The following is an 18040-nucleotide window of genomic DNA, read 5'->3' as shown; positions in this document are numbered from 1 at the left end:
TACCGAAATTAACCCCGGAACCGAAATGTACAATTCCCCGAAACGTTACAGGATTTCGTTGAAATTTCGGTCTAATTTCATTTTTTCTGAAATTTCAGGAAATTCAACCAAGAATCTCGATTTTTTTTAATTATTTAATATTTCAACCGAAATTTCGGCCAAAATCTGGTATTAAATTAAATAGTATTTTTAATGGTGTCGGATTTTGTTAGAATATGTAAGATCCGACCATTGGATTTGGTGTAGGTATCACCGTTGGATCATCTTAGTGGTAGATTAGGCAAGTGGGTTGAATAGGGTAGCCTTGCTAAATTAAGCAGCTGGATTGAATTAGAAATTAGACTAGAATAGAATGTTCCATTTTCATCTCTTTCTATAATTATCAATATTTGATTCAACGTTTATCATGTATGTGCTCAATATAAGCACGCCTTTAGATTAATTGTAATCAACCGAGATTAGTGGAAAATCCTAATTTCTTCATGGTATCAGAGCGTTAGATCCATCTAGGGCCTGAGTACAATACAGGGAGTCTCCGTCCTCCCTTAGGCCCAGCATACCGGCATCTTCTCTTCTATCCCATGTTCATCTGTTGTTTCTATTTAATTATTTTTTCCAGTGTTGTTCTTGAGTCATTTGGGTTGGCTGGTTTGCATCCTCTTCCACCAATTTTTTGTACTCTTTCGAGTTGTCTGCAAGCTCATCTCACATATTCGCGTTGTCTTTGAAAACCAGCTCTGCCTCTCATTGTCAAAATCTGTTTTGAAGTTGTGGTAGAAATAACTAGTTTGAGATTGGACAGTAACTAGTTTTTTATAATTACGTTCCCCACACTTACCTCTCATTGTTTTCAAATTCCAAGGGAACTCTGTCCTTTCCCTACAAGTATCTCTCAAGTTTGCATTAAAAAAAAAAAAAAAGTTTCTTCCTGCAATGTCCTCTTCCCATAAAACCCATCTCTACCTATTGGTAATAACAGATTGCCGCCGAATTTTAGGTTTCGGTGAGGACCAAAACGCATTTCGAAACTGAAATTTGAAACCATGGGACTAACCCAACAGGCTTGATTTGGAAAATTAGGGTGGGGTAAGGCTACGGTTGGCCTCAACCCGACCCAAACCGACCTGACTTGCACCCTTATTGTCTTGCTTCAACAGAGTGCAAAGACACCCCTTGCTGTTATAGTCCCGAGTTGGGGCCTGCCTAGTAAATCTATCAGCTCAGGAGCTTTTGACCTATTGGTTAGGAAGCTTTTTTGTTTTTTTTTACCTTAGGTTATTACTGCGACTCAAAAATACTCAAAATGAATCATCCTATTAGTTTGAGTTAGTTTCTCAAGTGACATTTGAATGGAAGAGAAGGCAGAAAGTGAATTTATCTTTGTTTCGCAGTATCTTGTCGCCTACAGGGTATGCAAAGGCAGAAATGTATAGAAGTGGGTTCCATTTATGCTTTATGAATTGTAAGACCTTACGAGGGCAACAATTGATCTTTGATCAACGGTCCAGACTAAAGAATGAAGTGTAACATGAAAGAATTTAACTATTGATTAAAGTGTATAAAGGTCATCAGTGCATCATAAGTGTCCTAGTGACACATGGATGTTTTAGCTAAAGCCTAAGTTAACTAGTGCATCTTATGCGTAAAGGGATCTCTATAGCTGTTTGGGAGACTTTTTTTGGATTAGAATGGCCAAGGGTGAGGAAGAACCACCAAAGCCAGAGTGAACTTTTGGTCTTTTGAGTGGATGAATCCTAGTCCTTTGATTAAAATAAAGAAGAGGACTAGGATTGATGCTCCCTCTTTATTGGGTATTGGATAGTCAGGTAGGGTTAGAGTTAAGATCAAGGCAGCCATGAGAGAAAGAAAGACATCAAATGGAAAATTACTTTCATTATTATCAAAGGGGTAATTATCAAATATACAATAGATAAAAAGCATCATTCCTTTCACCATTCATTTCATTTCATTATATAGAGATCTAAACACTTTTTTTTCTTTCTTTCCTCACAAAACCATGATAAATAAATTCTTAATCACCATTTAACGATGCTTAATCACGCGCTCTCGCTCCCTCGAGCCTCTTGCCGGCCGCCCATCTTCCTCCCAATCACCAGACTCATGCCGCGAAGAAGAAGATGGCCTCCGCCTCTTAAAATGGTAATCCTCATCGCTCGATTCATTCTCATAATAACCAATATCCCTCCCACCACCTGTCGGTCCTACCTTGACGGGTTTCCATTCCTCCCTGTGCCCATTTGATGAAGCCCGATGGCCTGAATGATCAAGATGGCCCGAATGTTCATGATCCTTATACAAGTTAGTAGCCTCAGATGGTTTACTCTTCTTGTTCCCATTGTCCGGGAAGCTTATCCGAGAGAAGACGCTCCCTTTTTGCTTCCGATCGCCTTTCAGTTCAGGCGGTATGTCATCATGGTCGGACTTTCGTCTCCCGGCGCGAGGGGACAACCGAGCTGAGTCAGCTTCCATGTGGCCCTCCAAGCTAATCCCCCTCTCGGATCGGCGGACATTGGCAGCTTGGGAAATAGGCCTCTGCAACAATAAACCGCTACTAGTTAAAACACACACAAAAAAGAGCAAGAAAATCATGGACAGAATTTTCCAACTTGGCAGGAAATTAGGATCATATCTAATCTACTTCTGATATTTTTTTTCAATCTTTTCATTAGGGTCACCAACTATACAACATAATTCTTATTTTCTAGTAATAGTTACATCTAAAACGGATTATACCCAGTACATATATACAGTGAGAGCAAAGAGAATATACACAAAAAGATACGGTGTAACAGAGTTTTCAAAATCCTTCTCAATTCTCCGAGGGGAGGTCCTGATATGGTCCTCCAGCTCCCATTGGAGCAAATGGAGGGACCTATGACAGCCCAAGAAGATACCCAAGTGCAATTTTCCCGTGCGCTCCTTTGCTTGCCCGATGAAAATAGGCATTAGGCAGAGAAGGGAAAGGCATAGTCCCACAAAAACATAAATAGAGAAACAAAATAAATAAATAAATAGACAACAAAAAATACATACGGGTTTTGATTTCATCGAAGAAACGTCAGCACTGCTGCTCACTTCCCTACTGCAGTCCCTCTCTTTAGAAAATCCCCTGCAACAAACGAGAAATTTCTAAATATCAATACACACAAAAAAAGAGAAAATAATCTGTTACAAGTTTAATATGATGGAGGAATTACAGTCTAGTGTAAACGACTTTATTACCGTCATTATAGATAAGCTAAGGAGGATTCAGGGGAGGTGTTTGAGAAACAAATATCAATGCCCAGAAATAAAGCTAAACAGAAAACCCCTCCAAGTTTTACATTGGAAAAACAAACATCACAAAAGCAACTCCAGCCAAGGAAAAAGGTATGACCAGGTGAAAAGATTTTGGGAACGTGAAGCACCGGACTCTGTAGCCGTGGAGGAAATGTGTTTATCCAGATAAATAATAGATCAAACAAAGCTCTGAGATTATCACCAATATCAAAAGAGAAAGCAATCAACATGGTGTACTCCACAACAAAACATATGTAGAATTAAGATGAAATGTTAGCTGCTAAATGTTTTACCAAGCAAACTAAAAAAGAGGTCTACACAACAATTATGATTTGGGTTAATTACAGACACCGTCACCAGCATGAAAAAAAAAAAACAATTGATAATTATATGTCCCACAAATAGCATTGTGTACACCACTGGATGAGGTCTCCACATCTTGATTGCATCAAGTGGGAGTGGAAATTCAGATTTCTCAAAATGGTTGGACATGCTTATTAATATACAAAACCTTAATTTACTGTTCTTTTTTCTTCACTGATTTAAATTCTAATTAAAGGATTTAAATGCATTTCTGCTTAACTAAATAGGTTGCTAAATTGGAGAAAGGCACTGCCACCCTAAAAAATGGTTCACACTTTCACCATTTTTGTTTGGCTGGGTCAGTCTACACAATAAGGCAAAAAGAAACTGAGCATTAACTCTATCTCAGAACCCTGATCCACCCCTCAAAATAATCATGCCAACTCTTGTGCAAAACAACCCTAAACTTGAGAGAAGATCTCTCTTTCATAACACAAGAACGATAATCTTGAATTGAGGATTTTCCTTTCTGGTGTTTTGAAGTGCGACCTGAGGCTACATAATCTTGGCTTCAGATGACTTGGGGTAGAAGGAATGCAAGGGTCTCCACAATTCTCGAGCAGAGAACAAACCAAGGCTTGAGCAAGAATTTTGAGAGAGAGAGGAGGAGGGGGGGAATTAATCTACACAAGAACAGTTGAACCTTAGCATACCAGGAGCCTATTCAGGGTTATGCTTCCAAATCCTCAGGTTTTATCATCATTAGAAACTCCTTTAGTCTTTCTTTTAGTATTCTCTACCCTCATCACTTCATTCAAGAGGGATAACGAGACCCTCAAGCCAATCAAGAAGCCCTTGAGCACATATGACGAGATGGATCTGACCTTTTCATAGTAAGAAATTGCCATGAGACTTTGATGGTGATAAGTTGGGAGAGCATAGGAAAAGAGGAAAGGAAAGGAAGATGTGGGATAAGAGAAAGAATCTATGATTGAAGGAATTCAGACTAGAGATGTGATAAAAAAAGAGGATTCAAAGTATAGGGTGGGACAAAAGGTTGGCAAAAAGAGAAAGAAAGGGGAGACCATTCATAAAAAAGAGAGAGAAAAGAAAGGAGTGGTGGGACTCTAATTGAGTACAAGAAGATGTCTGGGTTTTGAATTTTCGGTAAAGAAGGGAAGGGGAATCCGTGGGATTTGGTTTTGTAAAAGTGGTGCCACCTTGCATCAAATTTCTTATGAGTTATGTGCTAAAATGCACCAACTTAAGTGAAGCAAGGTGGGCCTTATTTATGTTTTAAGAAGAGAAAATGAGCTTAAACTGGGGTGTTAACATGCACGTCATTTATGTGATGCTTAAGTTACCAAAGAGAAGAGAAGGAGGATTGAGAGAAGGGAAGAAAATATTACAAAGTTCACGGTGTTTGAAGGGAAACCCTTCTATTGGATTTGATCAATGTGAAAAAAATGACAAAAATGTAAAGGACAACTGGGGTGTTAACATGCACCTCATTTATGTGATGCTTAAGTTACCGAAGAGAAGAGGAGGAGGATTGAGAAAAGGGAAGAATATATTACAAAGTTCATGGTGTTGGAAGGGAAACCCTTCTATGGGATTTGATCAATGTGAAAAAAATGACAAAAATGTAAGGACAAAGTAAAAGAGAGATTATTGATGAAGAAGGGAAGGGGAATGCGTGGGATTTGGTTTTGTAAAAGTGGTGCCATTTATGTGATGCTTAAGTTACCAAAGAGAAGAGAAGGAAGATTGAGAAGGGATGAAAATATTACAAAGTTCGTGGTGTTGGAAGGGAAACCCTTTTATTGGATTTGATGAATGTGAGAAAAATGACAAAAATTGTAAGGACAAAGAAAAAGAGATTAAAACAATGAAATAAGAGGTGATTTTCTTTTGTGATGAAGGTGAGAAAAAAATGAAAGAGAGATTGAGAAAACTGCAAGGGAGAGATGATGGATTAGAATAAGAACCTTGATAGAGAGATTTGAAAGAGTGAGAGCTCTTGAATCTTGATCTTCCTACTCTGCTAGTCTGCTACCATGTAAAGACTAGCAATGTGATGTGATTAACTTAAAGACAAAAAAGAGAGGAGATAAGAGGTTTCTAGCGGAGTCGAATATCGGTTCAATTTATCATATTTGAAAAAAGGTTGCAAGTCATATAATCATATTTATGCGGGGTTTTGTCAAATGGCCAAATGCCTCGTATAAACGACCACGGACAAGAGAACTATAATATATCAGAGCCAGAAATGGCTTATAGAATCTACCCAATATTTAATGTCTACTGGAATCAGCGACAAATCGAATGAGAAGTAACAATGACAAGTTCAAATTCCAACATTACCAAATGTCATAAATAACCACTTCATCACTATGTAGAAAGGGATGCACTAAGTTTTTAAAGTTACCTTTCACTGCGTCGTTCAATTTCACGCTTTCTTTTCAGATCAGCTTGCCGAGCCTCAAACTCTTCTCTGCTCATAATTGGAAGACGTGGGTTTGGGCCAATACCAAGCTCTGATAAATCCCTGGAAATTTTGAATTTTCCATCAGTTTTGGTGGTCACACCATAAAAAACATCATGCCAATAAATCATCACCGAGCACGCAAAGAAACACCAAAAATTTCATTTGCTGAAAGAAAGAAATGGATTTGCTTTCAAGAAGATATTCCAAAACAACACTAATTTCAAATACAACAAATTATGCTTCATATAATATTACAAACATGGTTTAAAATTTCCACTGAACACACACGAAATGACTGAAATGTTTATGTTTCCATCCCCACTTTAAACGAAATCTAAACGGATTTGTCCCACTTCATTATTTCCGTCAAAATTTCGATTGAAATGGTAAAAACAACCGAAATGCATAAACCAAGGGGAAATATTATTTTTTTTGGCAAGCTATTTTATTTTGCATTTCATTTCATTTCATTAAATGTAGAGAATGATATTTGGTAAGCAACATTATTGGACTTCGACTGCACAACGAAGTAAGCGACTAAGCGTGTCTTATGCATGGGTGTCAGATCGGCATGGGGCCAATACCACGTCATAATTCTATATAGTAATGACAAAGAGTTGGGGTCCTTTTTTGAAAGATAATTTATACTTCATTACATTTTTTTTTGAATGATAATTTACATACTTCGACAACGCATGTCACAAGGTGTTCAATGTGATTAAACCATTATGGATGACTTTCATGCCTGTGTGATGATTTCTAGGTATGTATTTGTGCTTACTCTAGCATTTCTCGAAGTTTCATCTTAAAATTTCATCATATCCATATATTTCCATACGTTTCCATACTTGTACTTATTCTAGCAATTCCGAAGTTTCATCTTAAAATTTCATCATAGGCATTAGCAGGGGCGGAGGCATATATAGCCTGGGGGTGGCCGTGCTCCCCCCCCCCCGGCCGTGAAATTTTTTGGCTCCACCCCTGTGCATTAAGGGTGCAACTCGGGTAGGGTTCAACCCGAATCGAAAAAAATCAGGTCGGATCTGGTTTGAGGGTTTCGGCAACCCGACCCGAGTGAAACCTGACATTTTTTATCAATTTTTTTTTTGTAAGCTTCAAAACTTGGGTTGGGTCGGGTTGAACTCGGATCGGGTTGGGTTTGGGTTGGAAAAAAGGGTTCCTTGGGTCGCGTTGGAAATTGGGTCAGGTTGGAAAAAGGGTTCCTCAGGTCGGGTTGGCCCCGACCCGACCTGAGTTGCACCATTATGCATATATTTCCATACGTTTTTGTGATTTTACAAGATTTCCACCGAAATTTCCAACCGAAACCGAAATGTTTTTATTCCATGCCGACCGAAACTGAAACCGAAACCAACATTTAAAACCTTGACTACAAATAATTAAGTGGTTACCCATTAGGTTAAAAAAACAAAATGAAAATTCCTAGGGTGATTACTGATTTAGAGACATGGTCTGATTCGGAACTGATATGTGAGGTAGTGAAAGTATGCAACTTGTTAAGTCATCTTTTATTTCCTTTCATTGAAGAGGTGCATAGATCGTTTCCATAAAACATGAGATAAAATTGAATACTCTTACTTTCAACGTTCCTCTTTACTCTTTGCAAGACTGGGGATGTCAATACAATTTGTTAAGACAATAATAGCCAGGCATAGGAACCATTCAAAAAATAAATAAATAATAGCCAGGCGTAGCATACCTCTGAGGAGGTACAACTGGCATCATATAGCTTTGTCCTCCAAATGGATCTTGAGGTAGAACACCCCCTCCAAAGGGAAGATCAAATGGGCCCATGTTGTAACCCATAGGCATGATACCATTGTAAGGCGCCATATATCCATCAATTCCCCATTGCATTCCACCCCAATATGGGTTATAGGATGAAGGTCCAAAAGGCAACATATAGTTTTCAGCAGCAAGATCTTGAGGGGTTTTCCATTGCAAGTCTGCAGCTGCAGAATAGAAAAGATCAAAACAGATTAAGCTTATGACTAAAAAAGAAGTGAAGTGGCACTGACTAGCACAATCCTAGTAAAATACATGGGAAATTGCAAGTGCAAATTATTCCTCTCAAGCATCATGCATCTATTCATATAAAATATGTCACAATGTTTGGTTATTTTGAGCATAGTTGCCAAACTGGGAAGCGAGTGCCAGAAGCGATGCGGGAAGCAAAAAACTCTAAAGAAAGTAAAGAGATAATGGGTGCAAAGAGTCATTGAAAGTCAACATGAAGCATGAAGCTTGTAAGAAGCTTCATTGGAAGTGAACAAGAACTACATAAAAAAGAGTAAGCATGTAACAGGTTAGGGAGGAGCGGTCGATATAGGTAAGGATTAATAGGTTTAATTCATGTATATTTACTGTTGAGTTTTTGGAAAATGATCCGAATAATTTTCATTTGAAACTTAATATCAGTTTTCAAGTTGTAAATGCATTTTTTTAAATACGCTCCTTCAGCACCCATTATCAAAAGGAAAAAATATTTATTTAGGAAGAAATAATCACCTAAATAGGAAGCGTACTCTTAATTAAGAGGAAACATGTGGGAAGCGTATGGGAAGCACGCTTCTCCTAAATTTGGGAAGCAAGAAGAACTTAGCTTCTGAAGGGAGTTTCCGGGGAAGCGAGCTTCCCATCCTGCTAGGAAGTTTCCGGTAACTATGATTTTGAAAACAACTGACCTAACCATGTTACTTTTTTTGACATGGTAACTAACCATGTCACTTTTCAGTATTTTCTCCTAAAATCAAGGAGACAGGTGCAATTAACACAAACAAAACAAAATGAAAGGTGACAGACTAACCATTGGCAGGCAAGCGTGTTTTCTTCTTTTTCTTCTTCTTCCCTGTTAAAAAAAAAAGGAAGAAAACAATAAATATTTGTTTTTAGACAAATGAAATGAAGTAAATGATATTTTCTCAAGTTTTTTTTTAATATCATTCCATCTTGAATTAATCCCACACAACTCTCCTATGTCCCAAAGTAGCCAGACCAGTGGAGACAACTTCAGAATAATGCGTGAGTAACAAACTAGATTAACATCATCACATTAAATGATGGTACCTGGCTCACCAATAGGCACCCTCTGCTGGACTTCCTCATCAGCCAGTGGTGCACTGCCTTGTGATGTTGGTTCCTTAACACTCATTGACTCAAGCGTAGCTTCAGATATATCGAAATTTTTAGTAGTTCTGCTCTTCTCTGAGTGCTGAGGAACATTGACAGCATTTGTTTCGTTCACAATCTGCTTTATATTCAGAGAATCTTCTTTAGGAGGAGGTGGAATGTGATCCCCCACGGCAGATGCAGACAGAGTAGGCGACGGAGCTTTGGGCGGTGGACAGCGTGCTGACTCCATATCTGAAGGAAGAAAGGAAATATAGAGTCAGTGGCAATAAAAGTATTTGAATCCAAAGAATCAAAATAAACATGTTTAAAAAGCACACCTTGAACTTGTAACAAGCTTCCAGCATTTTCTGCACTACTGGTTGTCGACTCCAAGATGCGACTGATGGTTTCTCGAAGCGTCTTATTTGGTAGCAGGTCATCGGCAAGTATATTTGTGGCCCCGCATACACATGATGATTTTGAGATTATGTGATCCCTGATACCTGATTGAAATTGAAAAGATTAGTGAGAATTTATAGACTTTGATTCTCAAAATGCAAAAGGGCCTAGAGATTTAAATGAACAAAAAATGAGCAAAAACTAATTAGAATAATTGAAAGTAACTTCAATAGATCTAATAGAAAATAGGCCAATAATTTATGCATCATAATATTATTTAAAACCTGAGCATCACAAGTAAAAATATAGTGGAGGCAGTGTAGTTTGATCAAATCTCACAAAATCAGCATCCTTCAATCATGCAATAAACAAACAGGTGTCCCTTCGCATTATGTAGCTTACTTGTCATTTTTCAAAAATCTTAATTCGGAATGATTCAACTCGAAATAAACATTTTAGCCCAAGGGTTCAACCTTGGTCACCCTTTTAAGTTATGTTTTGATGACAACAAACACAATATGATGTGTCGGATTGCGTTAGTATGGAGGGGGGGCCTCGGATTGTCCAGAGGTGGGAGGCTCCTCCTATTGGGATGCTAAAAATGAACTTTGATGGGTCGAGTCTTGGTCACCCGGGTCCAGGTGGGGTTGGCAGTTTGTGCTGTGATGACTGTAGTAATGTGGTGCGGGCTTATTCCGGCCCTCTTGGGATTTGTGATGTGTCAAAGGCCGAAGTGAAGGCGGTATATTACGACATTAAAAGACTTGATAAAGAATGCATGGATCATACCATTGTCAAGGGGGATTCACTTAACGTGATTCAGTGGTTGAGAGGGGCGGTGGTGCATCCTTGGAGATTCTTTTCTATTTTTGATGAAATAGAAGATCTAATCTCGGGCTCTGCTATAGTGTTTAATCATGTGCGGCGGTCGGCTAATGTAGACGCAGATTTGTTGACAGGGGGGAACCAGTCTTTTGGGTTTGGAGTGGTTTGATTTCCTTCCTCCGTGAGAGTTGTATTGCTTTTTTCGGTTTTTTTTATTATTGTGTTTCTTGTATCTTGTTGTGGTCCTCCTCGGCCCACCTCCTTTTTTCATTTATAATATTATTCTGCCATTTCAAAAAAATAAAAAAAACACAATATGATGTTTTATATTAGTTGTTATTCTAATGTTTAAAATGTTGCTTAAGAATGTTCTTCAAAGGATTGAAACACTTGGTGTGCAACACGGGTCGGGTTGAGGCCAACCCAAACCCTACGCAAGGAACCATTTACCAAACCCAAACCTGGGTCGGGTTGACGCCAACCCAAACCCTACCCAAGGAACCATTTACTAAACCCAAACCCGACCCGAGTTCCAACCCAATGAGGTTCAACCTGAGGAACCCTTTTTCCCAACCTGAACGAGTTCCAACCCGACCCGACCCAACCTGAGTTTTTGAGCTTACTAAAAACTAAAAAAAAAATGATAAAAAAATGCCGGGCTTCACTCGGGTCAGGTTGCCCAAGCCCTCAACCCAAACCCGAACCCGACCCACACTCAGCCTGGGTTTGGAAAACCCAACCCAAAAGACACCCAACCCGACTTGACTTTTTTCAGGTTGGACCCGGCCCAAGTTGCACCCCTATCAAGCATGGGAGCCAAAGATTGAAGAGTGAAGATCCATGGAGCATGAAGAAAATTTGATGAAGTCACATTTGCTCAAGCATTCAAGATTGAAGATTAGAGTCTTAATTAGTCAAATTTAGAATGTAAACTAATCCCCAAATGATCTTGTGGGTAATGGCACTAGGATGACACTAAACAAAGTTAATCTAACTTACAATGAACTTAAAATCAATCGCAAACAAGTACGGAAGGCCGGAGTGGATTTACGATCATTCAGAACAAATAGTGTTCCGGACCGTTGACCATCGAGTGCCACAATCGACCAAACAATAAGTGGTACAAATCTAGAAGAAGTGTAGAAGAGGCCTACACGGACGATCGTCGCCTGCCCACGGTCGACCGTGAGTAGGATCGGTCGACCATCCAAGGAACTTAGCCAGCAACTAAGTCTACGGTTGACCGCGGTTCATCCGATCATGCCGTTGGAAGTGCTATAATGGCTATTTTTCTTTCAAACTCTATAAATAGGACCCTTGGGTACTTAGAATTCATCCAATAACACTTGGGGTTATATTTGAAACATACACTAAGTGTTAGAGACCCCTGTGCCATAATTTGCAAGTTCTTTAAAGGATTAGATAGCCTTCTTTGTAAATTCTTATTGAGAACTGTTTTCAGTATTTCAATTGTATATTTGGACTTGTAAGGTCTTTTTTGTTTCTTTCTTGTAGTGCTTGGTGGGAGGCACCATATCAACCTCGAAGGAAGTTAAGCTTTAGGATAAAGCTTGGGAGTTGGTGAGAGGGCACTAGATCAACCTTCGGAGTTTGAGGATAAAGCCTCTAGCAATTTGATCTCCACCAGCAAGGAGATTGGGTTAGTGAAGCCTCATGGAGGGGAATCCTTGAGAGAGTGAGCGTAGGCTGGGATTTGACCAAACCACTATAAAAACCGGTTCACGCTTTCTATATCTTTCTCCTTGTCTTTTTGTGCATTATTTTTCTTCCAAGTACTTTACTTTTACTCTGTTCTTGCACTTTGATTGAAAATAGTTTTTAATTAACCAAAGTTTTTAAAAGACCCAATCCACCCCCCTTCTTGGGTTGCCACCTGGGCTTTCAAAACAAATGGAGTTTCTTTTGCAAAAGGAGAAAATAGCATATGCAGGGCAGACACAAAGTCAAAAAATATAATTTGAAATCCAAAAAATAAAGGCATCAAATGTCCAAGTCGGAGATATACGACTTTTCTTGTTTTGAAACATAACAGAAAGATAAGGAGATAAAATATCTGTCTCTTGATGAAACAATTCACTAAGAAAACCAAAGCCTAAATAAAACAACACAAAATACAGTTCCAAATAATAGAATGCATACATTTGTCGCAAAAGCTTTTGAAACAGCACTTGCTGGTGAGGACAGCATCTTTCATTACTTCTTTACACAGTGGACAACGCAATTCTGGAGGAAGGTCACTGACAGGTCGGGTAGAAGGTAAGCCCTCGATTTCCTTTTCAAAAGCAGCTCTGTTTAAAATTCAAAAACAAATAAGTGAATAGACATGTCACATCTGAGCAGGCCTCTAATGACAACACAGAAACCAAACCCTAGAGACAAAGGTATCAGCTTACTCATTCGGCCTTAAAACAGCAACTGCGCCACTTGGCAATGCATAGGAACCATCGGGAGTTGCCATTAACATTGACTTTGGAATTCCAGTTGGAGGTTTCACCCTTCTAATATCATAATTAGGATCACCATTTGTAGGGCAATGCTGTATAAAATGCCCTGGACGGCAAATGTTTAAATCATGAGTATCATCTAGGTATAATTAATTCACAGAAAGTGGCCTGTGGGTAAGCACTCAGCAGGAATATAAACATACCGGGCACTTTGCACCTGTGACAGATATAGCCTTGTGGAGGCGTCTTTCGTTCGAAGACACCACCCCCACCCCGACCTGCAATTAAGAATTGTAAATTTTAGAACACCAAAAAAGAAAAAAGGAATTGCAAATGCAATAGATTCACATTGAAAAACTTAGAGAACATATGAAATCTCCCAGAAAGGGGAAAATTTTCTAGTTTTGCAGAAAGGAATGCACAACTTCTACTACCTAAATAAAAAGACCCAACGCATATGAAGACCACCCAAAAAAGGAAGTATGGAAAATAATACCATGTGAATTACATGGAAAGATACTGGGAAAATATTTCATCAAAACCTGATGTAAAACTACTCAGATGAAATGAAGAATTACCGAAACCATTACCAAAACCACGCCCTGCCATCATTCTACCACCCATACCCCTGCCAAAACCTCTTCCAAAGCCAAAAGCTTCTGGTGCTTGCCTGCAATGCCAAATTAAACTGATGAGAACATGACATGCAAGTCAAAAAATCAAACAAAAAAAATCTATATAGGCAACAGAAAACCCATTACCATATGCGACAGCTCAATGTGAAAAACATTTCACCATGCATCCATTCAAAAAGAGAAAAAACTCACCGACTCCAATCCAGAGCAGGAGTATCGATTAATGCCTTGAGCTTGCTATCCTCATCAGCCCTATTAGGAGGAGGAGCATCTTGCATTGGATTGCCTAACTGAACTGGCATCACTTCTGGAAACGCATACAAGTCATTTCCAAATTCATCCCACTCTGACTCTTCGGGCTGCAAATTCCAGTCAAATGTGTCACTATTTCATATTTACCATTGCTAGCAACACTAACAATTACAGCGCCTAGGTATCCTTCCAAATTCAGTGAAACCACTGGACCAGACCAGCTGACGATGGAAAGACCAAGCATCTGAGAAACCTATTTTCGACACAACAATTTAAAGGGACTTATAAGCTTACAAATCTCATAGCAGACGAATCAGCAGCAGAAAAGCTACTCTTTGGCTGAGGAACTTCTATGTTATTCTCTACAACTTTAGGCCTGCAAACATAGCACAGACCCCATCCTCAATATCCTCACTAACATATACTTTTAAGTTGCGTCGAATTTTATTGTAATGGTAGTACAAAATTTTACAGTAGAATCAAAGATTCATATACCAGAAAAACTCAAAGAATATAAGCCACACTAAACAAGAAGATCGGAAACAAAATTCGTAGTTGAAAAATCAGAGGGATGCTAGATTCACAGGCGCCCTTGCAAAAAAGGGAGCAAAGGGCGCCCCCATTGGTCAGATTCCATTTAAGACAGTTGTGACCATCATTTTCTGTGCCATCTTTAATGGAATCTGACCATTGAGGGAGCCCTTTGCTCCCTTTTCTGTAAGGGCACCTGCGAGTCTAGAGTTCCGAGAAAAATAAAGCAAAAAAGACAATAAACAAGCAAGAAGCAAAGTGTGAGTTAGTACTCGGCTTGTTCAGTAACAATGGGCATGCGAGGCCGTCCAGGAACCCGACGAACTAATACAGATGTATTTTTTGGTATCAGTGTTGCTTCATCAGAATACTCTGAAATTCAACATGTCACAGAAAGTATATAAAATACTGCAGAGGAATTAGTCCAACCCATATACCCAAATACAGAATGCTTCAAATGCGATTTGAATCACCCATTTAATAAACCCAGATAAAGGGAAGTGATATTTACGCCCTTTTGATCACTAGGGACACCCACCGTCAGTGTATCTATGGCAAAAAGGGGCTAATGTACTTTTTGTCAGAAAAATCCAGTGGCTTTGATTGCAAAGTACACTGGCAAATGGGTGTCCCTGGTGATAAAAGGGGTGTAAATATCATTTCCCCAGATAAATCATAATTTTGTTTGCGGTCACCGAAGAGCCCAGTCACTAGGGCATCAGTGTTCAAAACGGCCACGCTCCCTTTAACACAGGCAGCCTGTTTCTGCTCTATAATGTGACTGTTTCGAACAGTGAATGCCCCGAGCAACAGGGTGCTAATGCAACCACAAATAGTAATCTCCTAAATAGTAATCTCCCAAATAGTAATTCCTAAATATGCAATCTGATACAAAGAACAACCCTGAATCCCAGTACCCTCAATCAAGGCAGTGATTCAACCCTAAAATTCCAACCCAGTTCAATGAGATTGAACAACTAAATATTTTATCCACCAGGGTAATTGCTTCAAAGAATCCCAATCCCCATATTCCCCCAAAACAAACCTTGGGCCCTATCCTAATCAGAGAGGTATAACTATAAACCCCCAGTAGAAACAACTAAATATCCACTGACAATCATCAGAAAAAAGAAAAGAAAAAAGGACCAACCTTGGGCCCTATCCTACTCAAAGAGGGATAACTATAAACCCCCATTAAAAAGAACTGAATATCCTCTGAGTAATTATCAGTTTGGGTATGCAACCACTTGAATTTTGGATGCAATTCGTGTGCAAACTCGAATCTATTAGATTATAATTTATTAATTACCCTAATGTTGATAAATTTAACACAACGAATAAGGTAAATAAACAAAATCTATGATTCAAAAACAAAATCAAGAACCGACCTTCATTAGTCTGCGCATTGGAGACCATAAGGTCAAAATCAGTACCACTGCCCAAATGCTTGGATTCGAATATTTTTTCTTTCAAATTCGCAACTGATATGAAATGACCATCGATTGGTACAGAGTCGTAATCTTTTGCACTTTTAAACTTATAATACACAGCCATATTCCTCTTTCTTTCTTTTTTTCCTTTTTTCTCCACTCTAAATAGAAACTAAGAGGAAAGAAATTATCCTAAAATAAGCACAACTAAAAATTCAAAGATAAAACAAACAAGGCTTGATATTAAGCCCTAAAAATAATAATAGATTGAGTACAAGTAATTATCTCCTTTTTGTTACTCTTCTTTCCTTTCTTCAACAAGGAACGCACGACGATCTTCAATAATGCTCCAAATTCGAGCTAAAAATGTCGAATTTATCAGAGATCCTCAAACAGCAATGCCTCTGAAAGAGAAAATCTCATAGATCTGAATGAACTTCGTGAACAAATCATTCTCGGACCGATCTGATGAAAGAATCCTTCAAATCGCAAAAATCTGCAGCAATCCGATGAAGGTAAAGTCTCCAATGAGAAGATCACAGCCTTTCACCGAGCGATTCCAAAATCCGCCAAAAATCAAACAACTTTTCCAATAGATCCAAACAAAAAGCAAAGAATCCCTTCAGATTCAATAGAACGACGAGACAGTCGAAGAGATTGAGTCTTTACACCACAAAAATCAGCAAAATCTTCAGGTACCAGTCCGTAAATCTTCAAACCGCACAAAAAAAAGGAATATCTCGGGCACAAACCCTAAAACCGGTTCTAGAACGGAAGAACCTTCAATTACAAATGAAAAAATTCGCCGCGAAACATCGAGATCTTGAGAAAGAGGACAAAAATAATCCGAGAACAATCAAAGATCTTTCAGAGATTTTAAGCTCTGATCGAGGGAGGAGAAAGGATAAGAAGCTCGCTAGGGTTTGGGTTTGGGTTTTCCGAACAAGTACGCTGTTATTATTCGGAACGGAAAGTGTTAGGGTGATGATAAATTCGCACTCCCTGTAGAATAATAATTCACACCCTGGTAACGTGATTTGACGTTAAAAAGCGTCAAAGTTCTGCCACAATTCACTTTATAAATAGTGCGAATTATCCTACATGGGGGTTTAAATTTATCTTCTCCCAAACGATATTCATTTGCAGGGCCAAAATCAACACTACGCTATTTTGATAACGGCACCACTCACTTCGTTTTAGCCGTTTCCGATAAGTAGCATCATGAGAAAAAGAAGAATAATGATAGGGAAATGTTATCAGCACTATTGTATTTTGATAATGGCACTCCTCACTTTATTCAAAGTGCGGTATGTCCCGAACCATAGGATGATCCAAACCGTCCATTAGATGGGCCACAGCCTAAATAGGTTGTGCCGCAAAAATCATTACCATAGGTAAGAAGTGCCCTCATCAAGATAAGTAGTGCTAGTAGTGCTGATAACATTTTCCTAATGATATGGTTAGTTCTGGCTTTTATTAGTTGTTCTTTTCTTTTCTTTTTTGTCTTTTTCTCCTTTTATTAGTCACGCTAAAAATGGGTATGAAAATTGTTTTTTATTTAAATTGAATACAAACGTAAGGATGTTATGTCATTTTCCACATTATCCTTATCCTCCCTACTAAAATAAGATCGCATTTTTAAGTGCTGTTACGGAGACAGAGGGTATCACTGTTTGATTTGGCAAGGAGAGTAGTGGAATAAGTAGTCAAAAGGGAGGTGACAAGCATGGAAGATGTGTAGAGTTGTCTAGGGAGAATAGGGGAAGAGTAGTAGTAGCGTTTGGTTGCGCATAAAAGACGTATGGAAAATATAGGGGTGTCATTATCAAAATAGATAGTGGAAGAGAGAGATAGGAAAATGAGAGATAGATAATAATACAAAAACATTCTACTTTTCTTCCACTCAAAAACCTACTTTTTTGAAGAAATCTGCTTGGGAGATGAGAGGAAGGAACAATCGAAAAAGTAACGTATCACACAGGAAAAGAGCTCATGATCATGTCCCCTTGATGTCTAGAAGTCAAATGGAGTTTTCACTAAATTTGGCAGGATTATTAAAAACTAAGGGTGTCAATTTTGGCTCGGGCTCGGAAGCTCGCTCGAGCTCGGCTCGAATCCTTAACGAGCCGAGCCCGAGTTAGGCCAGGCTCGTCTCGGCTCGTTAAGGCTCGTTAAGAATTTAATATATTTAAATATATATATTATATATTAATATATACATTAAAAGGGTTGTCCATGGAGTGAAAGGGGGGGGGCAAAATATGTCACTTCATTTTTGGA

General features: G+C 38.8%; 1 protein-coding gene across 2 annotated transcripts; it reads right to left on the bottom strand.

Annotated features, from left to right (window-relative positions):
• Nucleotides 1-1869: 1869 nt before the first annotated feature.
• On the bottom strand, nt 1870-16789 carry LOC143874648 (E3 ubiquitin ligase PQT3-like). 2 transcript variants are annotated; one of them, XM_077376907.1, is made up of 15 exons: nt 15719-16789; nt 14603-14702; nt 14094-14175; nt 13740-13906; nt 13491-13582; nt 13116-13190; nt 12862-13018; nt 12608-12756; nt 9562-9726; nt 9179-9475; nt 8919-8960; nt 7812-8064; nt 6032-6151; nt 3055-3130; nt 1870-2553 (listed from the first exon to the last, which is right to left on the bottom strand). In XM_077376907.1, the coding sequence occupies exons 1-15, from the start codon at nt 15882-15884 to the stop codon at nt 2044-2046; spliced, it is 2451 nt and encodes an 816-aa protein (XP_077233022.1). In that variant the 5' UTR covers nt 15885-16789; the 3' UTR covers nt 1870-2043. The 2 variants fall into 2 exon arrangements, with proteins under 2 accessions (XP_077233022.1, XP_077233023.1); XM_077376908.1 differs by having other exon boundaries at nt 13503-13582.
• Between the last annotated feature and the right edge of the window lie 1251 nt (nt 16790-18040).

This window comes from Tasmannia lanceolata, unplaced genomic scaffold, assembly GCF_043159265.1.
Source record: "Tasmannia lanceolata isolate RefF3 unplaced genomic scaffold, GAP_Taslan_0.1 ptg000002l, whole genome shotgun sequence".
Taxonomy (NCBI): domain Eukaryota; kingdom Viridiplantae; phylum Streptophyta; class Magnoliopsida; order Canellales; family Winteraceae; genus Tasmannia; species Tasmannia lanceolata.
Note: the sequence above shows the minus strand (reverse complement) of the source record. Positions and strands in the feature narration are given on the sequence as shown.